The 26,130-nt window shown below is 37.1% G+C and overlaps 1 protein-coding gene across 4 annotated transcripts in view; it reads right to left on the reverse strand.

Annotated features, from left to right (window-relative positions):
• PTPRZ1 (protein tyrosine phosphatase receptor type Z1) overlaps nucleotides 1–26,130 on the reverse strand; it is a 132,771-nt gene that overhangs the window by 23,194 nt on the left and 83,447 nt on the right. For 3 of the 4 annotated variants that reach the window (XM_054277631.1, XM_054277621.1, XM_054277612.1), the window contains exons 8-13: nucleotides 25,494–25,644; nucleotides 20,070–20,254; nucleotides 19,246–19,372; nucleotides 13,412–13,455; nucleotides 7,275–10,845; nucleotides 3,561–3,705 (exon numbers count right to left, since the gene is read on the reverse strand). In XM_054277631.1, the coding sequence (XP_054133606.1) occupies nucleotides 3,561–3,705; nucleotides 7,275–10,845; nucleotides 13,412–13,455; nucleotides 19,246–19,372; nucleotides 20,070–20,254; nucleotides 25,494–25,644 (4,223 nt within the window). The remainder of the gene's footprint in view (nucleotides 1–3,560; nucleotides 3,706–7,274; nucleotides 10,846–13,411; nucleotides 13,456–19,245; nucleotides 19,373–20,069; nucleotides 20,255–25,493; nucleotides 25,645–26,130) is intronic. The other variant, XM_054277641.1, reaches the window with a different exon arrangement.

Consider the following 26,130-nt stretch of genomic DNA (forward strand, 5'->3'; position numbering starts at 1 on the left):
CGTGACAGGCAGCTGATACTCAGTATGTCTACAGATGCAAATGGACCTGGAAGTGCATTAGCAGTTTGTGGTTCATGTCATCAGAGCTGGTCTTTTACCACAATTCACGTATGTTTGTTGAAAAAGAACTTTGAATGGTACAAGGCCCACTGATGGCTGTAACCATGTTACTATTCTCCAAGCTCTTCCTACAATAAACATTACAAAAGCTGATCTGCACAAACATGAATAATTAGGCAAAATAGTAATAATGAAGCTGTTAAGAAAAGAAGAGAGCAAGTACATTCAGGTATTCCCACCCCATCTCTGCTGCAAGAACTCAGAAAGTAGACAGATACTGAAAGAAATGGATAGACTCTAGTTGTGGACAGAAGATTCTCTCTAATGCTATTTTAAAAAGTCTATCTGGACAGCAAGGCCACTAAACAGGGCAAAGAATCTCCTTGTTTATTCCACTGTAATCTTAATCATGCTGAAGAAATGAAAGGAAAATTACATTGCTTGAAAATTGCTTGAATTAAAAAAGATACACAAAACCAGAGTAGTTAAAAATGGCGTATTTTCCTACTGGTAATTATTCAATCTTTAGACAATATTGCCATTAGAAGTTTTAATCCCTGTCAGAGAAATAAATATCTATAAAAAAAAGATTTAAATTGTGCCTAATGAGATAGTGAAGAGATTGAGGAATTTCCTCAAGCGCTGATTAACAATTTCATTTAAAAAAACCCCAAAACCAAAACCCAAACAACAGATGGTACAGAATTATTTTTCTGATACAAATCATTAAAATGAAGAAATAAATAATTTTGTCTTTCTTTAACCTTGAGAGATTGTAACTTGTTGCTCTTGGTAGTTATTTGGTTTTAAACCAAATAACACACCTTTTGAATATTCTAATAAGGAGCTAATAGTGGGAATAACCCAAAGCATTATTCATTCATGTGTCCAGCTGAGATAGACCAATGGTTTTTCTGGACTACCATTGCAAAAGAATTATAGAATAGCTTCTTGTAAACGTAAATGTTTTTTATGAACTTTAATATGTGAAAATAATTGGTCCAAATTAGGGGGGGGAAAAGCGCAAAATAAAAAGAAACATTAACATCTAAGAACAGTTATTTCAAAAAAAATGAAATCCATTAGAAATATCTTACAGAGTTTCTACTAATATTTTCCAGGCTTAATGAAATCTACATAGCAATGAACTCAATATTTTCATTTTTTTCCAGTCTTTAATAAGAAGTGAAATAGCAGCTTTGAAAGAGGGCTGTAAAGTCCTATCTATGATGCATAGTCTTTATGTTACATTCCCCTGAAATAAGAAATAGTTACTGGTGTTATCATAATGCCAAGAGAATTTTGAGGATTAACAATAAAAGAGCTCCATATTTTGTTTTGTAGTATACAAGAAATACAGAAAAGATTAGATTCAAGGCAAGAAGATATTCTTGCTAACGGGATTTTTGTTTCATTTTGAAAGACCTGTTTTACAGAATTGTTCATTCCCAGAGAAAGAACACAAAATGAACACAATGTTATTTGACAAAAACAAGCTTGTAATGTGTAGGATTACTAGAACTGCATTGTACAATCTGGGTCTTTAAATGCATGGCCTTCTTTAGCAAATAGAAGAGATTTCAAATACTGCTCAGCATCAGAGATGAAACCTCTTGAAAGTTGAATATGAACAATCATGTTGCATAACATGAATGACAAAAAAAGATTCTCAGAATGTAGGTAGTTAGCTGGAAATCCTGGGATGGAGAATAGAGTTATCCATCTAAGCATAAACTAAAAAATGACTTTTGCAATTATTATGGTAATTAACTACTACCTTGAAAAGCAGAAGAAATCTTTCTCAAGGTTCATCAATCAAGTGTCTTTAATCATGGCAAAAGCTGTCTGACTCACTAGCACACTTGCCTGGAACAAAGGATGCTTGAACTCAATTTCTCCAGCCTAGTCTGTTCAGGGATGGAATGAGTTCTGTCCCCATGTGGGACACACCCTGATAGGCCAACATAAAACTAGTGTCAGGAGACTAGCAGAAAAGTCAGTAAGCATAATCCTGACATCACAGCCTAAAGATTACAGTAGTCAGCAATTTGGAAAGGGCCAAAGTTGATGGTTCTTCACCATTTTTTTTTTCATTTTAGATTAAGCAGGATTATTTGGGATGAAGGAAGAAGAAACAAGCTCTGGAGGCATCTGAAAGAAGATCTTTGGGCCTGTCTTCCCAATTCTTTGTACAGTCCCTGTAAGGGCAAAATCCTGTTCCTGGCTGCTAGTTTATATGTTAGCACGGTGGAAGCAGGATCAGGTTCCTGACAATCCCTGAAATAGAAGTTTTTGCAATTATTTCCCCCTTCCGGCCCCACCACGGCATTTCCTCTCTGACAATCTATACAGAAAGTCTTGGGGCTGTGCAAGGGCTTTGAGAGCTTGAGCAGGCATGTCCCTAGGAAGACTGGCTTTAACTAGAACAGTGGGAGAGTGCCAAAGCCTTGAGCAGTGCCACATACTGCCATGTGGCTGAGGTTCCTATTACATTTTTAGTTCAGATCAACTTGCAGTATTTCACACAATGCTAGACAGAGTTTGGGGTTAGCACAAGGCAGAGGCCATCCCCAGTTAGCAACGTGAATGCAGCCACTCTTTTTATCCTCTCTGAGGGAAGTAATTTCAGCTGTATGGAAGAGATCTGTGCCATGCTAGCTGATCTGTTTTATTTCACAGTGTGGACACAGTTTTTTGCTCTTACTGATTATGTTATAATGACTTCTAATAACCATCAATTCCCTTTATCCTACTTTTTTTTTTTACTGGCTTATCAAATTACCAAGTCACAAAGAAACACATCCATGAGGAAACCTGAGCACACGTGCACATGAAACACATCTGTAGTTATCCACTAAAGCTTTGAAAGACCAGAGCTAATTTTAGTTTGTCAGAATCACAAAGCAGAATGACTTTTTAATCGCAGAGCATCCTGAGAACTACTAAGGAAGTGATCTTCAAACAGTTACACTATTATAGTATCATTAAACTAACCCCTTTCTGTCTTCCACAGAGCATCAGCACACTCCTACAGTGCCATACAAATTGCTTATTTACATAGTCCTGTTGAGGACAATAGATTCTCATTCTAAATTGATAACTACCTTTTTAATGGGTAAATGACTGGAAAGATAGTAATTAGTCCCATGCCATGATGTCTATTTTTCTTTTCCCTCTGGTTTTTCCTAGTGCTCTGTTTAGTCACTTGGTTTCTAGGCATGAATCATGAGTTATTGTTTACTAAGGTCTATCAATATGGGAATAAACTATTTGTAGTGGTTAAACCCTCTGCAAAAAAAAAAAAAAAAAAAAAAAAGCATCTGAGTATTTTGGACAGAAACCACTTTATTTTGTCATTTTTATGACACTGAGCAATACGAAGGCAAGGTAAGAGACATGATCCAATCTCCCTCCTGTAAACCAGCTCAATAATGCCCATCACATTTTTCAAATCATACCTCTTTAGGACTGAAAAAAAGATCAACCAAAATACAACTTACCTCCAGTAAATGAGAATACCCACAAGAATCACTAGACAGATAAAAGTCAGGGCTGATACGACCACAAGTGGTATAACTGTCTTCTTCTCTGATTCCAGACTCTCAGCTAGACCAATACGAGACTCATGGCTAATATTACTTGCCTCTGCAGTCAGAGAAAATTGAAACAGTCCAAGTTTAAATTCTGAGAAAAGCACAGCACAGTTGAATGTGTCTTATAATGAGCCTACTTAATATCACTTACCTCTATTTTTTACTATGTACCGCAGAAAGTTTTTACATTTGCAAACCAGCTTACAGAAGATAAGCAGATAGAAGGCAAAGCAAAGTGTTCAAGCTTATGTGACTCAGCCCTCCAGCAGTGGAAACTTCTCTTTGTAAGAATAGCAGACTGTTGTTAAAATTCAGAAGAAAGTTTTTTTTATTTTAATCTGTTTTATTAGCTGAAAGCCAAATGAGTTAAGAAATCTGAATACATAATATTGGAATATGCATTGGAATTGATATTAAACTGTCAGTCATATAATGCAAATCACTTCTCTGGCTAATAGGTTAATATAAATATTATCTTGCAAAACTCTTTATATGCTTGCTGTATTGCAGTTTAGCCTTCTGTATTTTTATCCGTTGCCCATTCTGCCCTTATAGATACATCCTGCTTCCTTTGAATCCAAATGCCTCTCTCAACTATACTGGAGCCACACTTAAAATTTTCCCACCTCCATCTTTACAGGTGCTCAAATTATTATTTAGATATTGCTTTGGTTTCATATTTCTGTGAGCCATATACTGTTCGATGAGAGAACTATTTGGACATAGGAATCTGTGTGAAGATTAAACCAAAATATTTTATAATTTTATTAAAGAAGGAAACACAATGGTGGACAACACCAATACTTTATTTTTAGCCTTGGTCATACCTCAAGAAGTAAGTATTTCAAAGTTGTTACTTTGATGTAAAATAACTGACTTATTTCAATTTATGCAGTTTACTGTAAGTATTATTTGAGTGAAAATGCAGAAATAAGCACTTTTGTGCTTTTTAGAATTAAGCCCCTAGAATGTTTTCTGCTTTTGCGAACAGTCCTAATGCAATGAATTTTCTGTATCAGAGCAGAATTTTGCTGTACAGAAAACATCTGCACTCCACTGGGATTTCAAGAGACCAATTCTACATGAATGAAAAGCTTTTACACAAAGAGAGGAAGGAATGGAGTTGAATCTGGGGGAAAAAAAAGACAGCAAATTACATGCTCTAAATAGGATGTCGAAAACAAATGGCTTCACACAGTACAGATTTCCAGGCAGCTCTATTTTCTTCCGTTTTCTTGAGTTTAGAGGCTTTCAGGACTTTATGTGCAAAAAGGTTTAGGCTCTAATTTTGCAGATGTCTTCTTGGTTTAAATTCAAAATACTCTTTAACACCTATATAAACCACTTCTCTTTAAATTCTGCAGCTCAATGGGCAAAGTAATTGAAGGCACAAAGTTGCTTCTGAAAAATCTCCAAGTTTCTGTTGAGTAGGTTAAAATTGGTGCTTCCTATTGATTCCAGAGAAAAACTATGTGTATGCATGAGAAAGCACAATACAATCCCTTTGAAACAGTCAGACTTGCTTATCCAACTCTGGACTAATTCACAGCATAAAATCCAGTCCTATCTGTGTGATGACAGTGCTCCTCCAAACTTCATGACCATATCCTATTAGGATTGCTCCTATGGGGAATGAAGTGCAGGCTTCTCCTGTAACAGGGGGTTTCTTGCCTACTTCATTCACTCCAATGATGGCAGCTGAAAAGGTAGTCTCACCTATAGCAGATTTCTTTGATTTCTAATAACTGATGTGTTTAGATCCTTTGCATATTTCTTTCTATTAATTTGTCTTAGTTTTTCAACAGAAGTTGAAAATTTGGGTAGCCACAGACCACTTATGGAGAAAATCCTAGTTCAGAACAAGCATAGTTATGCATCAACAGCTACAAGACTGAGAAAAGTTTAAATGACAATGTTTTTCTGTAATGGTCACAATGAAAAGACCTTTCACCAATTTCTGCAAAATCCATTGCAATGTATAAGTAAGTTCTCAGGTGAGAGATTAATTTTTGTGTTTGCTGCATTTCTTTGTAATTTAATTAAGCAAATATGTCTTTGATTTATAGGAGACCATGTTAGACATGCTGAAATTGAATGTTCAGCTTATTTAAAGTCAATATTTGGCATTGTGTGTTGGAAAAAAAGTAATGAATATGAAATGATACTGTAGAGTCTTTCAATAATATCTAGAAGACAAACTAAGTCTGTTGTACTCCTCCTCCAGTACTGTATAATCCTTTTTGAGTTACTATTGAAAAAAATTCAAATGACACCCATTATGTAAACTCTAGTATCTTATGGCAATGCTCAGTCATACTAATAACATAGCTTTTGAAATATTAATGCTATTTTTGCTTATTTTTGAAGGAATGTTATGTATTTTACTCAAAATGGTAAATACTTACCAGAGAACTAATTCACTTATTAATTCAGTTTTGTAACACCTACCTTGTTAGGACTCTTAGTAATTTCAATGTTCTTTATTCTCTTTTAATTTTATTTTTCATTTTTCATATTGTTCTAGCCCCAACTATATAGAGTGTTAATTTGCCACCTTTTCATATTAGTATTCTGTTGCTCATGAGAAATACAACCTTATGTAATTCAACTGTTTATTTGTTTGTAGGACTGGGCTGAAACCCTCCCAGGCTTTGTGAATGCCATTCCTTAATGGGTTTCGTTGAATGATACTGCCCTCTATAGATGATGCAAGTACATAACAGAAGTTCACTTTATTTTCTAAAATAGCAATTCAATCTTGTTTGGTTTTTTTTCAAAGATCATAGATTGTTTTTGGCTTGATTCTTTGATTTTCAATTCTCTAGCACAAGAAGGAATGAAAATTATGTGCCTGAATACTTCAAATTTTCCACAGTGCATTTTTAAATACAAAGTAAATGTGTTATGAATTTTGACTTCTGACTTTATCCTTGGAATCATGGCTTGCAAATACTCTCACTGAATTTAAGAGGAATAAATAAGAAAATAGCATTAAACATAAACATCTAGAGGACAATATGGCTCTACTTTGGGAATATGAAAATCTGGCACAAAAATTCGGCATCTCACTGAAATCTGAAAGTGGCATACACAGAATAAAAATGAATGTTTTTATGAATCAGAATAAGACCAGCATCTTCTTCCTTGTTCATCCTCTTAAAAAACACAAAAAAAAAAAGTGCTGCTGTAAGTTTAGAAGAGAATATCAGAGGCATGTTTCCCCTGGTGGTATTTCCATACAGGCAGCACTAGTCTCTGTACAAAGAACTCAACAGAGAATCTAAGTCCCTCTCAAACCTTTAAAACTAAAAGCAAAAATTAGCACTGAAACAATTCTGGTTTCAGATTTTGCATGACTCCACTTCTGCTGACAGTATGCATCTATCCAAAAGCAGACCACAATCATCTTACAAAAGAATATTTCAGGTGCAGTTTTAAGTAGCATTCACAAGATAGCCAGCTCAGTATGAAACCCTGTTCCCCAATGCTTCCTTAATCACACCCATTGGCACTGTTATGTTCTCCCTTTATTATCTGTAGATAAACCTTCTCATTCTCTATGGTACAAAAGTATCCCCTCACAGCTTCCCATGGTATTCATCAGACTTATCCATAACTAACCTGCCTCAGAGATGTTGAACACTGATGAGTGATCACTAGTAACAGATGAGGCTGATGATTGTGATGATCCAGGAGTTAATTCTGAGTTACCTGCTTCAACTGCCCCTTCAGTGTCTCTCTCATTATGGTCAGGAAAACTGAAATCTGTTGAAGTTTCGTTATCATTAAGGCTATCTGAGGTACCTTGGCCAGAACCACTTTCTTCATCACTTGTCAAAACAGCCCAAGACTTAGATTCTGATGTGTTTTGCAACTGGACACTAGAGGTCTGAATGTGGTTCTCCAAAATTTTCAGGTTGTTGTGCTTCTCAGGTATCGCATTTGCTGTCAAAGTTGGTATGGATGTATAATTACGTCTGTCCATGGCACGGTTTATCTGACTGTCAGATGCAGCAGTAGAAAACTTCTCTTCTTCAGGTTTCTCAGAATGTGAACTTATAATTAGGTTACTCTGATCCTTGTTATTATTTACCTTTGTATTTTCATCCTCTACTATCATATCCTGATCTTCTCTATGGGAAGTGCATGAGATGCAGTTACTTACAGGGAAGGCATCATCATAATCATCGTAGTCGTCCTCAACTACAGAAGACCAAAGATCAGTACTGGACATGACACTGGGAGACAACCCAGAGGATTCTCCAGAAGGAACCAGCAACCTATTCAAAGTTACAGGGATCTCACTTTTGGAAGGAACAGCCGTAACTGAAGTAAGTGTATTTGGTAAAGGAAGAGTGTGATGAACGGACACATCAGAACCAGAAACAACTGCAGGCATATGAACAGGATCGAAACCAAGTGTGGAACTTGAAGAGACACTGTCAGCCTCAATTCTTTCAAAAGCACTTGAAGAGATATGGCTGTCTGTAGGAGTAGCTACATGTGATGATGTGTCACCTGTTAGGAAGGGAGTTGTTGCAGCATTCGCTGCCGGGGATGGAAAGGCATTTGTATTTTCTAAACTGGTCAGCTGGAATGAAGCATCGCTACTGTACAACGAAGGCATGACCTTCTGAACATCTTCACTGTTAAATAAACTGGATGAAACATATCTCTCACTTTCATAAGAAAAAGATAAACCTTGAAGTGACGCTGTGGGCTTACTAAAAGTGTTTGACATCATATCAGCAACAGAAGGTGCAGATGTAGAATGCAGCTTGCTTTCAGTTGTAGCAGTAACTGGTGCCATTTGATGCAGTATTTGGTCAAATGTAGAACTATCTTTTTGAACCCTTGAGCTTTCAGCCAATATGGGATCACTAGGCACAACTGCAGCTGTGTTAAGCAGAGTGCCATCGCCAGAAGATTGGAAGGAGGACTGCAGCAATGCTTCGTTATTTAATGTAGCTGAGGTCTCATAAAAGTACAGCTGAGTCGAGGATAACATTTTGCTATAAGCAGGGACAGAGAGAGCTTGATCTGAGCTTGCACTAAGCATAGGTTTAAGCAAAGTGTCATCAAAGGCTGGAGTTGTAACATGCAAAGGCTGAACAGAAAGGTGCTTTTCTGTAAATTTACTAATATCATGATCAAATATCTTAGTAGTGGGAAAAGCAAGAGAGACTGGAAGGATTCCCTTTGTGCTAGAAACAGGAAGTGGGCTTTCTTGCAGAGTCATATTCTGCTCAATTACAACATTATTAGAAACAGATGTAGAAAGTTCATGTATCACTTTACTTTCAGCACTGGAAGCCATTTCACTTAAAGAAGAGGAAATTTTCAGTTGTCTCTCATCTCCATATATAACATCACCTTTTTGAAGCATCTTATTAACATCACTAAACCCGGATGATTCATATGGAATCTCATCAACAAAATCAGAGGAAGAAACATTAAGTACTGTCAAGGTATCTGTATCAGGCAAAAGGGACTCACTACCAGAGTATGCTTCAGACCAATCCGTGTCACTAGATAGAGAGTGCGTAGGCTGCAGCAAAGTATCAGCTTGTGATATTACAGAGGAAGGCTTATGCGCCTGTACATTGTTATAGCTGCTAAATAAAGGATCTTGATGAAATACGCCAACAGAATCATGCACAAATTCTGCAGAGTCATAGGAAACAGTAAAGCTTTGGAGGGAGCCCACATTACCAGACAAAGCATAAGGAAGTTCAGACATTGTAGATAGTACATGCATATTTAAATCACTGCTGGATGGTTCAACTTGAGAAAATATGTGAGTTCTATTATGACCAAACATCAGTGTCTCCGAAGCAGCATGAGTGGTCTGATGTGACACCACATCAGCAAATTGAGCAAGGCTTGGCTGTATTAATGGATCACCCACTGCCAACGTCAAAGAAGCATGCAGGGACACCTTATCGCTTGCAACAGCTGGAGTAGCACTTTGTGGAAACATTTGAGAAACTGTATACAAACGGTGAAACATTTTACTACTGGAGGAAGCAGAGGAAAATGTAAGCAAAGGTACATCATCATAGGAAGACAAGGTGGGTTCAAATGACACATCAACACTGGGAAATACAGGTGTAGCATGCAAGGTCACATCACTATCTGATGTAGCAGGGGTAGTGTCGAGCATCTGAGAGTCAAACAATAAAGGGGTGACTAGAGGAAACACTTCACTACTGTAGGAAGGTTGAAGAGGTATCTCACCATTATAGACTGGCTGAGTTGTCTGAGAGAGTACCTCACTGGCAGCAGAAGCAGAACCATATTCTCCAGAGCTTGAAGAGATAGAGTGAGGTGATAATTCAGCAGAGGAGAAAGCAAAGGTAGAGTAATGTGGCAATTCTAAATCCGCATCTGAGGTGCCTTGTAAAATCACTGGGCTGCTGGTATAGGGCGCTGTAGTCGGCTTTAATCCCTCCACATAAGCATCAGTGTAACTGGTCTGAGACAACTGCCCGCTAGGTGATGTATCAACAGACTGAGTTGTTGGATCTGTAGCGTTACGAAACCATAAATTTCCATCAGGGGAAGAAGTATGCTTTGGAGGCTCATCGGAGCTTGAGGGTGCTACAACTTCTGAAACATATCTAATGGAGCCTTGGGAAACGACATCATGCACACTGATATCTGGGCTTCCTGAAGGAAGGGCATCTTCTTGGGAGGCCTCCTCTGTAACCAGCTGTGAGGAAGAAGTGGTAGGAACTGAACTCCAAAAGTCATCAGATTCCTGATGAGGTTTAAAAGGAGGCAACAAGAAATCTTCGCCACTGTGGCCAGAGGTGGTTATTCTTGTTGGCTCGGTGCCTGAAGAAAGATATATAAACTCGTCTTCTCTGCCTTTGTTGGAGTCAATGAGTTGAGGAGGAATTCCAGTAATTGTTTGGGATTCCAAAAAAGGATCTTCCTCTTCAGAATTTTCACCAATAGGTGGAGAAGTAGCATAATAAACTGCTTTGAAAACATTATCCTTACCATGCAATTCTTCTCTTGTTAGGTATCTATTTGTTTTGGCTTCACTGGGTTTTGTTCGCACTTTTTCTTGACTGTAGCTGGATGTAATCACCTGAAAATCTCTCCTCAATTGGTTCATTGTACTGTCAGTGCTAGGAACTACTGCAGTTTCTTCATCCACCTCTGTTTCCTTTTCATCAACTTCATCCTTTGAAAAAATATCATAGCCGAAGACAATTAAAAATGTTTATAGACTTTGAACATGAAAGAAAACTGAACTGTAATAATACATTTTCCTGGATAGTTAAATCAAGAGGGGTAAAGCAAAACACACTAGAGAAGACTGTTTGTCGTAAACTAAAGCATTAACTGCAAGAAGAGATATCCTCTTTTATCTTGAAAAATATTACTTATTTGCAATAAAAGCATTAAAATGCTGTGTCCCAATAACTTCAATATTGTGTTACTTAAATTGTGTTTGAGAGGTATCTATTTACTTTATTAAGAAGGCTCAATCTCTTTCCTAATAAAATGCAATTGCATATGCAATATATATAGCATAGATTGTATACACTGCAATGAAAAAATGTTTTTGCTATCAGAATGCCTTAGAGGTTTGCACTAATATCCTGATGGTAATTAAATGGTAATAACAACAAGATAATTTGTAAAATATATTTATGACCTCAATTCTGCTGAATTATCAGAGTATTCTGGAAGAGTTCACGATCCTCATCAAGACTGTCAGAGTTTCACAAGTGTTGTGATCCATATGCCCTAGTCCTGTTATGACCCTTTGTTTTCTGAATATGAATGACGACGAATAACAATACTTTGCACAAAACCTGTGTTAGAGTTTTGCCTTTTAAGGACATATCCAAAAGAAAAAAAAAAAAAAGTGCCTGAATGCAATCAGCATTTAGGCAGTGCTGGAGGATCTAAGGTCAAATCTTTTCATCCCTTCTACAGCTTTCCCTGCACAAAATAAAAAAAAATTATCATTGAAGCACCTAACTCACTCAGCAAGCATTTTTGTTCTGACTTAGACAGAGCAGTCCCTGCAGTTCTGTGCTGTGTCATCATCTAGTGCTGCACCAGAATCGAACCTGTCCCAGCCAAACTCTGCCATCTAGATTGAGGTACACTTTCAGTTTCTGAAAGGACCTGATTTGACAGGCACACATAGCCCTAAGAGACAGAGCAGCACAGGGCCTCTTGCAAAATAGTTTTGTTTTTTTGTTTTTTTTTTTTAAAGATCTGGCTTGGCAATGTGGTGGAAATGCCACTGTTTGTTGTTCAAAAGCATAATGCTGAGAGAAAACATGCAGTAGACAGGAGATAGGCACAGTCATCAATCTAACAACTCCTCAGTTTCCACTGTAGTTTAGGTTGAGTAGATCTCCCATTCCTGCATTGAGCAGGGCACAGCAGGGAGAGTAATGTAAAAAATCAACAGCCTTTGAAGGAATGTGCCCAAGATAAAGTGCTGAGTATGTTTTTGCCTGAGGCACTCAGCAAACAGGAGTTGTGAGCCTTCACCCAGTCTCACCAGAGCAAGGGCTTTACCCACTAGGCTGGAGCTGGGCTTCACACTGCAGTCCCTCTTTGAACCAGGAACCCCTCATGCGCTTAACATAAGGTGCCTCAGATGTCACCCTCAGGTCTGGATTTCATTTGAAGAACTAAATATCTAAAATGTAGGGACAGCAGCACCACAACTGATTGCCTTCAAACCTGGGCTAGACTGGACAGGCCCATGTTTCTATTTTTGCAAGGCAGTGTATGAGCTTTTAAACTTTTTCAATTCAAGTAAAAACCAGTTGATGTTCACTGGCATGAAACAGATGCAACATAATAATCTAGATACACTAGAACAGAGAAATGACTGTGCTACTCAGTGTCCACAAATGCAAGGGAGGGTGAATAGACAGGTGAGCACAGGCTGTGCTATTTAACTAAAAGGATTTGTCCTGCAGTGAGAATATTGTGGTCATAGACTGAAACTATAAATTAAAAATTCGGAGGGATTACTTGATATTACTTGATAATTGTCCTACTGAAGTAACTGTCTATGTTACACAATTGGTATTAGGGACTGTTAAAAACTTAATCATGGCATTTTTACATCTCTCCTTCCTGAGACTCCAGAGACCTAGTTACTGAATGTGAAGCCTGCAACGGTTATCATAAGATCATAAAAAATTTTGTAAAACAGAGCTATACTTTAAAGTCTCACTTGAGTTCAAGAGACAAATGAACCTCCAAGAATTTTTGAGTAACAGTTAAACCAACAGCACACTGATGGCAGACACACTTGAATCTCACTCTTCAGCACAACTATTGTCCTCCCTTACTTTAATTTACTACATGATAAAACCATCACAAGTAAGGAGAAATCAAACTTCTCTTTAACTAAAAAGCCTAACACTGGATGGCAGCTTTGATTCTTTGACAACAATTCTGTCAGACTTCACAGAGGGGTGATTGTAAACTGGTGCCCCATATTAAAAATATTTAGGAATATTCTGTGATATCTTTTACTTCACCATGTACCTCTAACCCCAGAGAAACACTGAGGTATCTCCAGAGTTATCTAGGGAGAAATATAGCTCAAAGGCTACATATGCACATGCATGCATATCTATGTATACATAAATGCAGGTAATACACTCATTTGGTGACATAGTTTTGTCAATTTTCACAGAATAAAATTTCAATCTAGTTGAAAAGCATTTATTTTAAATACACTCTTAAAAAACAAATGAATGCTATACCTCATACTCTTCAGCTTCACTCAGTTCAGGAATGAGGTCAGCCTCTATAAAACAAAAATACACACTGTATCATCCACAATTTTAAATAGACAGAATTCGGAATTCTGCAAGGACTCAACTGCCTAATTAATATGGTTATTGAGCCAATGTCAAAGATTTTTTGTAGGATTGTGTTTGGAGAAGTGGCCAATCCTCTGGAATAAGGACTAAGGGTAGCAATGCTCACTTATCTACACAGGACAAATTAAGTCAGCCACAACAGTACTGTCTGGTTCTATTTTGATATCACTGGATTTGCACTTTTGGAGGAACCACATGTTGGCTGGGGAAAGCCAAGTTTACAAAAACATTTTCAATGAGAAATATAGTTTAATGCATAAAATACAGAAGTGAGAAAAACAGTAAGTCTGGGGATAAACTATTTCTCTACATTAAATCTGAAAGCTCTGAAGATATTCTTGTAAATAACCTGTTCTATAATTTTCATATAGAAAATTTCCTATTTGCACACTCAGGCTTGGACTTAGGTGCTAGAGCAACAGCAATGCCATCATAGTCAGTATTCAGCAGGCTGCATGCTTCCAGCAAGGCAGACCAGAGACCCACCCTTCCCAGTGCTTACAGCCTTTTTCAATTCCCCATCCTACTTGATTTAATGTACAGACATAAAGCCAGTTGTATCACATCCCAGAAATAGTCCCTAATAAACAGGTACTGCATGCTCTGTGAAGAACTACTCTAGAGCCTTTTGAGGCATTCCCAACTTTCAAAAATAAAAAAATCAGTTGAAACAGGTTGAAGAAATTATTTTCCTATAACGCAGCTGAAAATCCATCTCTCCAAATTTAGAGGTAGTCTCTTGCCTTCTTTCTCCCTTTTCAGCCAAATCCAGTGTTATACTTCTGATGGTGGTCAGCAAGAGAGGCTTCAAAGCAGGTTGAAAGGAACATCCACCTCTCTGCTAGGAACTGGCTCAGCTCTTCAGTGAGGAAATCTAACTCCACTTCCAGAGCACTAATGCACCTTATTGCTCCTTTGGTCCACAAAAAGGCCCATATCCATTCCTTTCTAAGGTTTTCTCCTAAGCCATGTTCTAGCACTCTATCTGTACACAAGTGCTAGCACATATTCTGAGGGCTGATTTGCACTAGGTGAAAATGCCAATCTCTTAGCCTGGAGAGCAATTCTAACAATACCATCACACACAGCTCTATGTCTGCATTTCCTCCACAATGCCCAAATGTAGTTTGTTCAATACACTAGGATGAAGATTCCATCTCTGTATTTCTCTTTTTTGCAAAGTCAGATGGAGATCTATGACTTGTATTCTCTTTGGTCTATCCATATCTACCTTTCAAAACAAATTAAGATGTGCTATATGCAGCATACACTAGATGAAGTTTACCAAACTAATAAGATCAAACAGTATTATCTGTAGGTTATAGCATGCAAACAAATTTTCACTAAGAAATGCTGCACAAAATCTTCACAAATTATCCTTTAGTAACAAACATCTATAAATTACCAAATACAGAACTGACCTTTCTTTAGCTAGATAGATAAAAAAATTATCTTACCTCTGACTCCTGAGGCCTAGGAGGCTCTGGGAGGGTGGGGAGGGGAGTGCAGGGGAGGAAAGGGTGGATGAGATAATGATATTCCCTGGCTTCTCAATGACACAAATCAAATATTGAATTTAGTATGAATGCTTTCCCATAATAGATCCACACCATGTACGAGGTGTTTAACAGACTTGTCTGAAATGTGTTTTTAGTACAGAGGAATTCTATCCATACTTTTCAGTGGTTACTATTCTTGAGTTGAGCTTTTATCAGACTCGGTCAGAAAAACAAACTGTAGTGATTGTGCTAGAGTATACAGTAGGATACATGCTCTCAAATTAGTTTCTCACTGTTTTCTCAAGGGAGAGGCTTTAATATACATACATAATATATAAATGCATATATATATATATATATATATATATATATATATATATATATATATATATATATATAAAAGAACCTCTTTATTAACAAAACCAGTAAATCTCCAGGAACTTTATAAAGAATATTTAAATTTAGATTTAATATAAAATTTATTTGTCAAAAGTATTAGAGACACACACAGAAGTTCTGTTAATCCTGCTGCTGAGCTTTTGATTTGACAGGAGATTACAGAAATATAATAACATCCCCCAGCCAAGGTGAACAGCCACACCCTCCAAAAGGTTGATGAACAAGCTTGTTTATTTTTTCTGAAACTACATATTGATTATTCTATAGTATACATTTTAAAATAATTAAATAACTAGTTAGAGTTCTGTAGAGGTCTTTTCCTAGTCCATTTTAATGACAGGTTAAGAAACAGTAGAACAAATACAGAGATGTAACTATTTCCCTACATTTTTTCAATGGAAATATTAAGAAAATCTCTTTATACAATGTGATTTATAATCATAGAATAAGGCACACAATATAAACTCTTTTCCTTTTTGTACTGACATGACATAAATGGCATGGCAAGAACAAAAGTAAAGCCTGTTACTTTTGATTAAATTAGTTTTCAGATTTCTACTTTTATCAGTACAAAATTAGAAAAAAGCATCCCCTGAATCAGACATTTAATACATGTTTAGTGATTTTCAGGACAAAAATCTCAAAGATGAGTTTCAAAAAGTTGCATAGTTAGACCCTCACAAAGCATTGCTGACAGCACGAGCTGCCAGGCAGGAGACAGCATTTGAGAGCTATGTCCCAGCATGCTGGGGTTTTTTTTGACAAACACTAACAAAGGAACAGGAATGGGGAGTTATATATTTTTCCTTTCCTGTGTCAGCAAAAGCATGTAAGTATCACCAGTATTAGCTACACAACAAACTACTGCACAACCCTCAGCTCCATACAGATGTTATCTAGAGAGTTGAAGCACACATTTACATAGTTATTCAAAATCCAATTTTAATAACAAATGAAAAATTTGTAAATAAAGGTTGGATTGTTATCAAAGCTGATTAAAATGTGTTGTACACGATTCCCTAAATTTTCAATGGAAATTTTGTGGCTACATCATTTGTGCATTTGTTGGCTTTTACTAAGTGGAAACTAATTGGAAAAAATTTTAACCTTCACACACAGTGTATTACAAGAAGAAGGGTTGCAATTCTGAAGAGTTCAGGAAAAACCCAGAGAGCAGAGGTCTCTACTGTGGTGCCTTGCCCAGCGTTATTACATCACAGCTCCTGAGGCTTCCACAAACCGAAGCAGAGACCCCAAGGAGGTCCTTCACCTTACAAAACATCGCTGAGAACAAGAGCCTTGGATCTGTGGATCAGCAGAGCCTGCAGAGCCCTCACTGACCATATGGGATGCCCCAGACTGGGTGGGGAGAAGGCATGAGAAACACTCTCTTGCCAGTATCTCAAAAGGAAAGTCTAAACCAACAGTCTTGAGCTTTTTGAATTCCACAGCTCATTAGAAGTGGCCACTCCAAGGACAGAATTCTTCCTGGAAAAGGGCCCATCTAATGGCTCCACACGACTCACGCCTTGCTCTAGCTCTTAACAGGAAGACTGATCTGGAGGTGACTGTAGTGAATTTCATCTTAATTAAACTGGATTACTCAGAGAAATCCTTGAAAATGAAAGATTTAATTTATGCTTTATGTGTGTCAACTTTATTTCATGTCTTCACGGTGAAGATAACTTTTCTTTCATAAATTCCCAAGCAGGAGCTCCAAGAAATCCCCTTTTGCCTCAAGATCTATAAAGCAGATCACAAAATCAATTTGATGTTATAGTTGTAATCAGCAAGCTGCTCTGAAGAAATCTTTCTTATTAGATATCTACATTCCCATATATCTGCTTTCTAATATTAGGTATATTATAATTAAATATGAAAATATTTGAAATATTTGCAAAAGTTAATTCAGGTGTAAATAATTAGTAAAATTAATTATGCAAATAAACATTAATGTTAGAAATTAATGGAAGATTTTTTCCTATTTTAAAATTTATCCAGAGTTGACTCAGCATGTAAGAAACTTACTTATAGAGCAATGTACACTCTTAGAAATCATACTAATTAATGAGAGGAATTTTTCCCTGAATATTCTTTATTCAATGCTTTCGGAGGCATCACTGTGGAAGTGCCAAAAGAAAAGAACCAAATTAGAGTAAATAACTTTGTGTCCATTTCAGATAAGAAGCGTGTCAGTGAAACTTTTTTTTAAACAGGTAAATATTCATTTCAGTATTTAATTTTTATTTTAAAATTATTTTAAAATAAATATATTTAAAATTTTTATTTTAAAACTTACAGCAGGGACACAGCAGTAGCAAGAGGAGGATGGTTTATCTCTGGATATCAGCTACACTGGACTTTGTTTTGCAATATGTGTTTTCAGAGGTTTTACAGCTGTGATGGCAGCACAGTACTGACTTGATGTTTTGTTAAATGATGATAACACTATGCTGCTTGTCATTCCATGTAGAAATGGATGTGGGGTATGTAGATGAACTCTCATCTGAGAAAACTCTTCAAACACAAACCCAGTAAATTCTGGAAAGTAAGTGGAAGAATATACTAAGAGATGAATAAAAGGTAGGCAGAAGAGTGAAATGTCAGACAGAATGTCAGAACCTTGTTGTGGACTTTTTAGAAAACTAAAGAGAAATATGAAAATTCCAGTAGATACTAACTTAAGACCCCAAAATACATTATTATACACTGTGTTTGAAAGACAAGTTAAATCTTTATTAAAAATGTGTATGTACTATACCTGATGATGTATCCTCTTCCTACAGAGAAACCCACCTTATTGTAAGCCTACTACCCTTATTAGTCCAGAATTCATGTGGTAGAGATTGTTGAGAATCACATTCTCTCTCACTGTAATGGAACGTGGCTCCCTTGAAATGAAAAACTGGCCTGTTTTCCCAAGTTCACCACAACATCACTAATGACCTTGCTGTAGCTAAACAGACATACATAAGTATAAAACTGTATTTACAGAATGCATAAACAAACAACAAAATCCAGGCTCTTAGATTAAAAATAAAATAGCTCCTAACATGATCAAAAAACATTTGATTTTTTCTATGATTAATTACAGTGTTCTTAATTAAAAACAAAGCCCTCACTCACTTTCATAGGAACTGAATTTGATGCTAAAACTTACACCAAAATTTAAGGAATTATTAGGATAAGATCAAGCTTCATGCTACAGTTTCAAGTTATTTCATATTTACCAGCAGGCAGAAGAAGCAAATCTGGCTGTGAAATCATTAAGATTTGTTTGTTAGGCCTTTTGATTCTTTTGCAAGGCAGCATTAAGAAGCAAGGGAATTCCATCATCACAAGTCTTTGAAATCAAACTCCAAGTATTCATAGGAAATCAAATTTCAAAATCATTAATATAGACTTATAAATCATATAGTGGGGTTGTATTGCCTGATTCCTTAATACTTTGGTGGTGTGGATTAATTTTGAGAGGATGGTTGAACCATAGAGAAATAATACCAAACATGGTTTTATTTCCCTACACATCTAAAAGATACACTTGTGAGATTTGTGTGAGATTTGAAATCAAGCAGGGGCTTTTCACAATAGTCTTAGAATTAAAAAAATTAACATGCAGTTTTTTATAGGTAATGCTTACAAGGAAATATGTAAAATACCATTAGCAAGGGACATGCTGAAGGTTAACTGCAGTGATTTTGAAATTTCATTTTGGCATGATTCTGAAGTCATGCATTTTAACTGGTTTGCAAACAAACTACTTGAAATACAGGTTTTTCAGCTAAAAGGGATCTCTAAACTCAAAAGACCACTTACCTGTATCCTCTAAAGGCATATCAACAATGACTTGGTCGCTGTATTTTCCGTACAGACCATTAGAACAAACAGCAACTATCTGAAGAACATAACTTGTATTGGGCAGCAGATTGTTTAGAATAGCCCCCTAAAAGAAAAAAAACCACATTTAATCATTTACTTGCAAATAAGTATCAAGAATTTGAAAATGTTTATTTTTTATAACACATTTTTGTTATGAAGCACAAAGCTCCTTTCTTCTAGTATTATAATGTGTGCCTTTTTATTTTATTGTCACAAGTGGTTTTCAGTCAAATAAAAAAAACAAACTTGTGACTTTTTACATGGAGGATAATAAACTAAATAACTTCACCACTGAACACAAGTTTTGGTAACGCTATATCAGACGAGTCTTTAAAGAGGGTTAAAGGAACAGTTTGCATTAGTAAAATATTACGAAGCTGTAATCAGTAACTTAGGATTTATAGCAGTATAATTGAATCCAATCTCATTAGTTGCTTGTGTAGGTCATTTTTCACATCCATGAGCAATGATTTACAGGTTATTATTGACTGACAATTGGGTTTTATGGCTAGGGAGCTCTGTGATTGACATGCTCACAGCAAGTATAGGCAAATCAAAGCAGCAATCTGTAGAGTTTTTTCCTGTTCTACACAAGATAAGTTTTTTCTTTTGTTTTAAGTTGTCTTTGTGGCTTTACAGCCAAAAAATTAGACAATTTCTCTTCAATCAGCTCCCAGCTACGGTTTAATCCATCACAATAATTAACAGTGGGTTGTTACACCATCATTTCTTTTTATGAAACTTGAAGAGTTTACAGTTACCAAGTCCTGATACCCATCTGTCAGAAACTCATGCTTAGTCTGGTCCTCTCCATCCAGCTGTTGATAAAAGACAGCAAATCTCTCAATTGTGGTGTCGTATACAACACGAGGTCTTTCCCATGTAACAAGGAGACTGGTATAATTCTTTGGATCAGATTGAACATTTTCAGGTTCAGAGCTGCAAACTGGAAGAAAGAAAAGAGGAAAGAATATAGTAATTATCAAATGGTACAAGTAACTCTACTAAAATCTTGAGATACTTCCTGAGAAAACGAATGAAAGTCTTTTTGTGTGCCTCAATTTTAGCCTTCTACTAAAACATTTGAAATGCCATGCCATTGTAAACAGAACCAGTATTTAAATGCTAGAGTTCTAAAAGCAAGTAAAGTTGAGTTGAATTTCCTCTCCATGCCTCCCATAACATATTTTGTGAAATACCAGTATCCGGTTCCTAAGAAATAAAATATAAATGATTAAACATAAAGATTCTTATATCTGTCCTGGGAATCAAAAAATCTCAATTTTTATGGCTCTATGAAATTAGCGCTAGAAGATTTGCATACTCTCACACTAGCTGTAATAGACTAATCTACAGTATATTGTGGTTAATGGTTAAAGGTAAACCTATCACCTGAATTTCCCCTCAAGGCTGTTTGAATCTTTTTATAGTACTTAAAGAAGAGTGAAAATGTAAATAATAAGAACCTAAGTATTGCATTAGCAGCAGTCATTTAATGTTATTATATTTTAAGGCTCGTTATTGTATTTTTAGCTTAAATTGGAATAAACAAGGAAACATTTTTTACGTCTCGTAATGTGCTTAGAGCAATATATGAGTGTCTAGAAAAAGAAGGCAAAAACCCTATTAGCTTACTAAGAAAACAGGTGCAGATCCTTTAGAGTTCTCTAAAAAGAAGTGAACACCAAGATGCCCCAAGGCTTTGGGAGACAATGCTGCATTTTCAGTCCATCAGCTTTGCATTTTGCCAGTTGAACACAAGGGGACACTCAAACTCCGTCAAAATATTTGTCAAAGGAATTTCTCCAAGGAAGGTGGGAAGTTCTGAGCAGCTTCTGTCTGAGAGTCAATGGAAAACAAGCAGCAAGGCTTTCCTAATTTCTATGTTTGTGTGTGTAAGCTAGTAGCAGAGGCAGCGTTAGTTTTTGTAATTTAGGTGAGTTCCCTTTCTGTGTTTTGATCTACTCTGCTATATAATTGATACATCATTTTATTAATTACACTTAATTATTTTAATTGATGCAAAAAAAGAGCAAGTTTTTAAAAAAATCTATGTTGTGTCCATTCCTTTCCATTCCATTCCATTCCATTCCATTCCATTCCTAAAATTTGTCATTCCTTCCCATTTCCACCAGATGGCAAGGAGAAATCATTAGACTAGTCCTTCTCAATTCTGAGTATGAACACAGGTGATTTAAACTGATTTCCTTCTTTTTCAATGAATCTAAACACTCCTCAGCTATTTCTTTTCAAAGGTGTTTAAAATTCTTGTCAAAATGCTTCTCTGTATTCCAAATTCTTCTCTACAGTCTTTTTCCTCCCTTCATCTTTTTTGCTTATGAGTGAATTTGGTTCTGAAATCAGTCTATTCAGACTCATAGAGCAGTATTATAAAACTTTTAAAGGCACAAGGTTGGTGCTTCCAGTGTTATTTCTTTGTTTTCTGTTTTCCCTTTCCAAATGGTTCTTCTATTTTTTCCCAAGAAAAAAGTCTTCCTTTTTGTCCTCCTCCTTTTGATATTCATCTCAGCAATGACTGACAATATTACATGACAATCATTTACGTATAATTTCACCTCCATTTCTTCCCAAAATGTTTTCTCCTGCCCTTCTTCTGATGTCACTTTGTAAATCGTCTTGCTGATCCCTTTTCTTTCCTACCAGTCAGTAACACAGAAGTACTTTACTCTCTCTTATCTCATTTTCCTTCTCCAGAGACTAGAAAGAAGACCACATAACAACTTCTCTAATTAAGTACGTCTGCTGTGATACCAACTTCTAGAAAAATCTGAGCAAAGAGACTGCAAGAAAGGGAGTTCTTGAGTCTGTTACTAGTCTGAAGGACAAATTCACAGAAAAATTTGCAAAAATTTCACAGAAAGTCAGAGGCCTACGCAAACTCCTGCTAAACTTGAAGCCAAGTCTCTGCTTTCTCCAGGTGAATACTTAGATTCTGGTTTTGTGTATCACATCATGTAGTAATGCATCTACCTTTGCTTATTCTCCTGTGGAATAAAATGCTACCCACATAACTTAGGAAATTTTCATCTAACCTTAATTGCATCATGGGGAATCACTGGGGTACATCAGCCACATCATTGCCAAAAGCTGCCTGGGTTGTTTTTGACCAGAAGGCCTTTATAACTTGCCCAGATTTGCTTTTTTCTCCCACCTTTGTTGCATTCTTCTACTTTAGCTAAATCTATGTTTCAGATTATTTTTTCAATTCAACTTTTCAATTGTTGAAGCCATGAAATCACTTCATTTACATTCAGATATTCAGGGCCCCTACAGTGTGTGGCAAAAAGCAATTTTTAATATATTCTAGATCTGCACTCTCTCTGTAATGGAGGTGTAGCAGCACAGCAGATGTCTGCAGGGCTGACCTTGGCTGGCCACCAGGTGCCCACCCAGACACTTGCCCACTCCCCCTCCTCAGCAAGGCAGGGGGAGAAAGTAAGATGATAAAGCTGGTGGGTCAAGATAAAGACAGAGATTGCTCACCAACCACCATCATGGGCAAAACAGATTCGACTTGGGGAAATTTATCACCAATAAAAATGGAGTAGGATAGTGGGAAACAAAAACAAAACTATGAAACCTTCCCACCCTTTGCTTCTTCACAGGCTCAGCTTCACTCCTGATTCTTCCACCTCCCCACTCCCAGTGGCACAAGGCAATATGGAATGGGAATTGTGGTCAGCTTATAACACTTTGCCTCTGTTGCTCCTTCCTTGTGCTGTTCCTCTGCTCCACTGTGGAGTCCCATCCACAGGATACAGTATTTAATGAATTTTTCCAGCCTCTGGACAGTCTTTTGGGAACAGAGTGCTACACTGTGGGTCTTCCCTAAGGTCAGAGACCTGACAGATAATCTGCTCCTGCATGGGCTCCCTCTGCAAGCCACAGCCAGCAGCCTGCTCCCACATGGAGCCTCCACAGTCTGCCACAGGACAGGCTCCCTCACCATAATCTTCACTGTGGGCTGCAGGGGAATCTCTGCTCGGCTACTGGAACACCTCCTCCCCTTCCTCCTTCTCTCACCTGGAGTGACAGAGCAGTTTCTCACGTCTCCCCCACTCCTCACTGCTGTGCAGCTTGGTTTTCCTGCAGGTGACACCACCATGGCTCCCTGAGAGGGGTGGGCTGGGGCCAGCTGGGACTGCCTGGGTCTGACTCGGGGCAGCCCCGGGCTCTCCCCACAGAGACCCCCCTGCACCCACCACTGCCAATGCCTGGGCACCTGCACCCGCACTCTGTGCCAGGGGAGGTGTCCCACACACAGCTGGGAATCTCAGCATTCACAATGAAGTGACATGCACTGAGGAACGTGGAAGGATGAACGCACGAGTCCTGACCCCATGTCTCACAAGAGAATTTAACTGAGACAGCCACAGAACTTTATGTGGTTGTGTTTCTCATGGGAAAACAGGCTGGCTAATACTTTTTATCAATATATATTGTCAGTCTTGAATTTTAAGAACCTATTGTTTTTTATACCTTACTAAATCCAGGAAGATAAATAAGAGTTAAGTTTCAGCACTTATTTCCAAGGCCTTACCAGAAGGGTGGAGAGGATGGAAAGTCACCCAGATGTGCCCAGCAGCCACCACAATGGTTCTCAGGTTTACAGGAATGAACTATGATTTTTATTATAAATGGATTTGCATGCCAGCTGAGGTTGGTGGAGATTAGGCATTACAATTTCAAAACACTTTTTTTTAGGTGAATCCTCAAGCATGGCTGTAAGGATTAGCTATTTTAATCTTCTTAAATTGCTACATACATATTGCATAGGGAAATTATGTATATCACTGGGCAGGTTTGGGGAATGAGGCATCTCCCATGCCCGAAGTAGGACTGCACTTGTACACCAAAAATGTTGGGGATGTTACTGTGAGAAAATTCCTGAAAATATTTTGAAAATTCCTGAAATTAGTTTATAATGGAATAGAAAGATACGTCTAGCTTTCCTAAGAAAACTTAGTTCTATTTATGAAATGTCATGTATTAATTACAGCAGTAAATCAAACATTTTTTCCTACTCCCTAATGAGAATCTAAACTGAACGCAACAGGGGAAAATAGAGATTCTATGTTTCAAAACAGAAAATAATTTTTCAGTTATCTACCGGATTAATAATCAGTCTTGGCATTTCTCATACATCCTCTAAAGGGATTAAAAAGATTAGTTTTTTTCTGTTGACTACTATGCAATATTAAACATAAATAAGCCTATTGACTCTTAGAGACTTTGGCATTTGTGTTACAGCTCTTACATCTGAACATTTAACTTTAATGATTCCTCGAGTTTTTAAATTCTGTCTTAAAATGGAGGCAAAATATAAACACTTCTCTAATGTTCTACATTAAAGAAATCCCATAGTTGCATTTGTGTGTGTCGACATACAGGATCACATAAACATGTAAAATTACATGTATGAAACCACATTTCTAATCTGCAGAACTCCTGTAGCCTGTGCTTAAGTCATCTGTTCATGTCTAATTAAACACAGTTCAGTGGAACTGAGTTAAAGAATCTACAGGTATTCTCATCCAAGTAGTAACACAGTGCTTCCAGTTTAGAAGTTTCCTATATATTCTTTTGTGCTTGTTAGTATAGGAATTATTGACTCCTATATTTAGTGCCAAATCCTGTTTTCCCACTGCTTTATGTACTATTTGGTCACAGAACCTGCTCAAACCTCCCTGAAGTTTAAGGTAAGACAGAACAGAATCTGGCTTCTGGAATTCTGTCCATCTATCACTTCCTAAGCAAACTACTTGATATTAATTTGGTGACAACCCTTCAGTCTCTATTGAAAAAGCATCCACACTACACGATAAAGAACCAAATAGGTTTGTAAAACAAAATATTCTTGCACTCTCTGAAAAGGCAGCTTGGTTGAAGTCTGAAACACATTAAAAGGGCACTGTAAGGAAGCTTGAACTGATGTGATTTTCACTGAATGCCTGGTCAAGACAAGCATTTAATTTTCCACTCCATTTAATCTGACATGTTTTATGATTGCTGTTTTTTTTCTCCAAAGTGATAGATTTATGAGTAATAACACAGTGTGCTACTTTCTACACAATTTAAAATGAGTAACTGCATACTTGGATGAATCTTTCACTGAAAATTGTCTTTTAACTTGCAAAGAGAGGAATGACTATTCAGTTAAGTACCTGCTTCATGAATTTCTTCTTGTCCAGTGTAAGAGGAAAACACTTGCCCATAGAACTTATATTGCTGTTCTCTGAAGTTGTTTTGCAAGTAGTCCATCAGCATAACATAGCCAGACTGCTGCATTGTAAGCACTTCACAGAATACAGCTAACTAAAAGATGAGAGGAAAAAACTAAGTTAGAAGCCACAAAACTTGACTAGATTCTGCTAATAGGCAAAAGCTCTGGGGAGAAGATGCTGGATAAAGTCTCACATTTGAATTATCCTGCATGACATTGAACTTTTCTTCCGTTCTATTAGTATATCTAATGTTTTACTTCACAAGTATTTTTAAACCACTCAGCTGTTGGAGCTATGCTCTGCTCAGCATCACCATGTGTCTGGGGGAATATCCAAAAAGTGTTTTGTACTCCCTTTTATCTGAGCTCCAAGTCCAGACAGCCTGGGATAGGTTCTTATCCTATTTTAAGACAAGAAATTGCTCAGATTCTAGTACTGAACTATGAAAAATGTAAAAGATAACACAATAAATATAGATGCTTTCGAACTTAGCAGCTGAGGAAAAACTTCTGACTAGATAAAAGAAAAGCTTTGTTGTTGGGCTGGCAATGAATGCCATGGGCTTCTACCCTACACA

The sequence above is a fragment of the Melozone crissalis genome, unplaced genomic scaffold, assembly GCF_028551555.1.
Source record: "Melozone crissalis strain CALT ecotype California unplaced genomic scaffold, PUWL_Pcris_2 ptg000004l_1, whole genome shotgun sequence".
Lineage (NCBI taxonomy): Eukaryota > Metazoa > Chordata > Aves > Passeriformes > Passerellidae > Melozone > Melozone crissalis.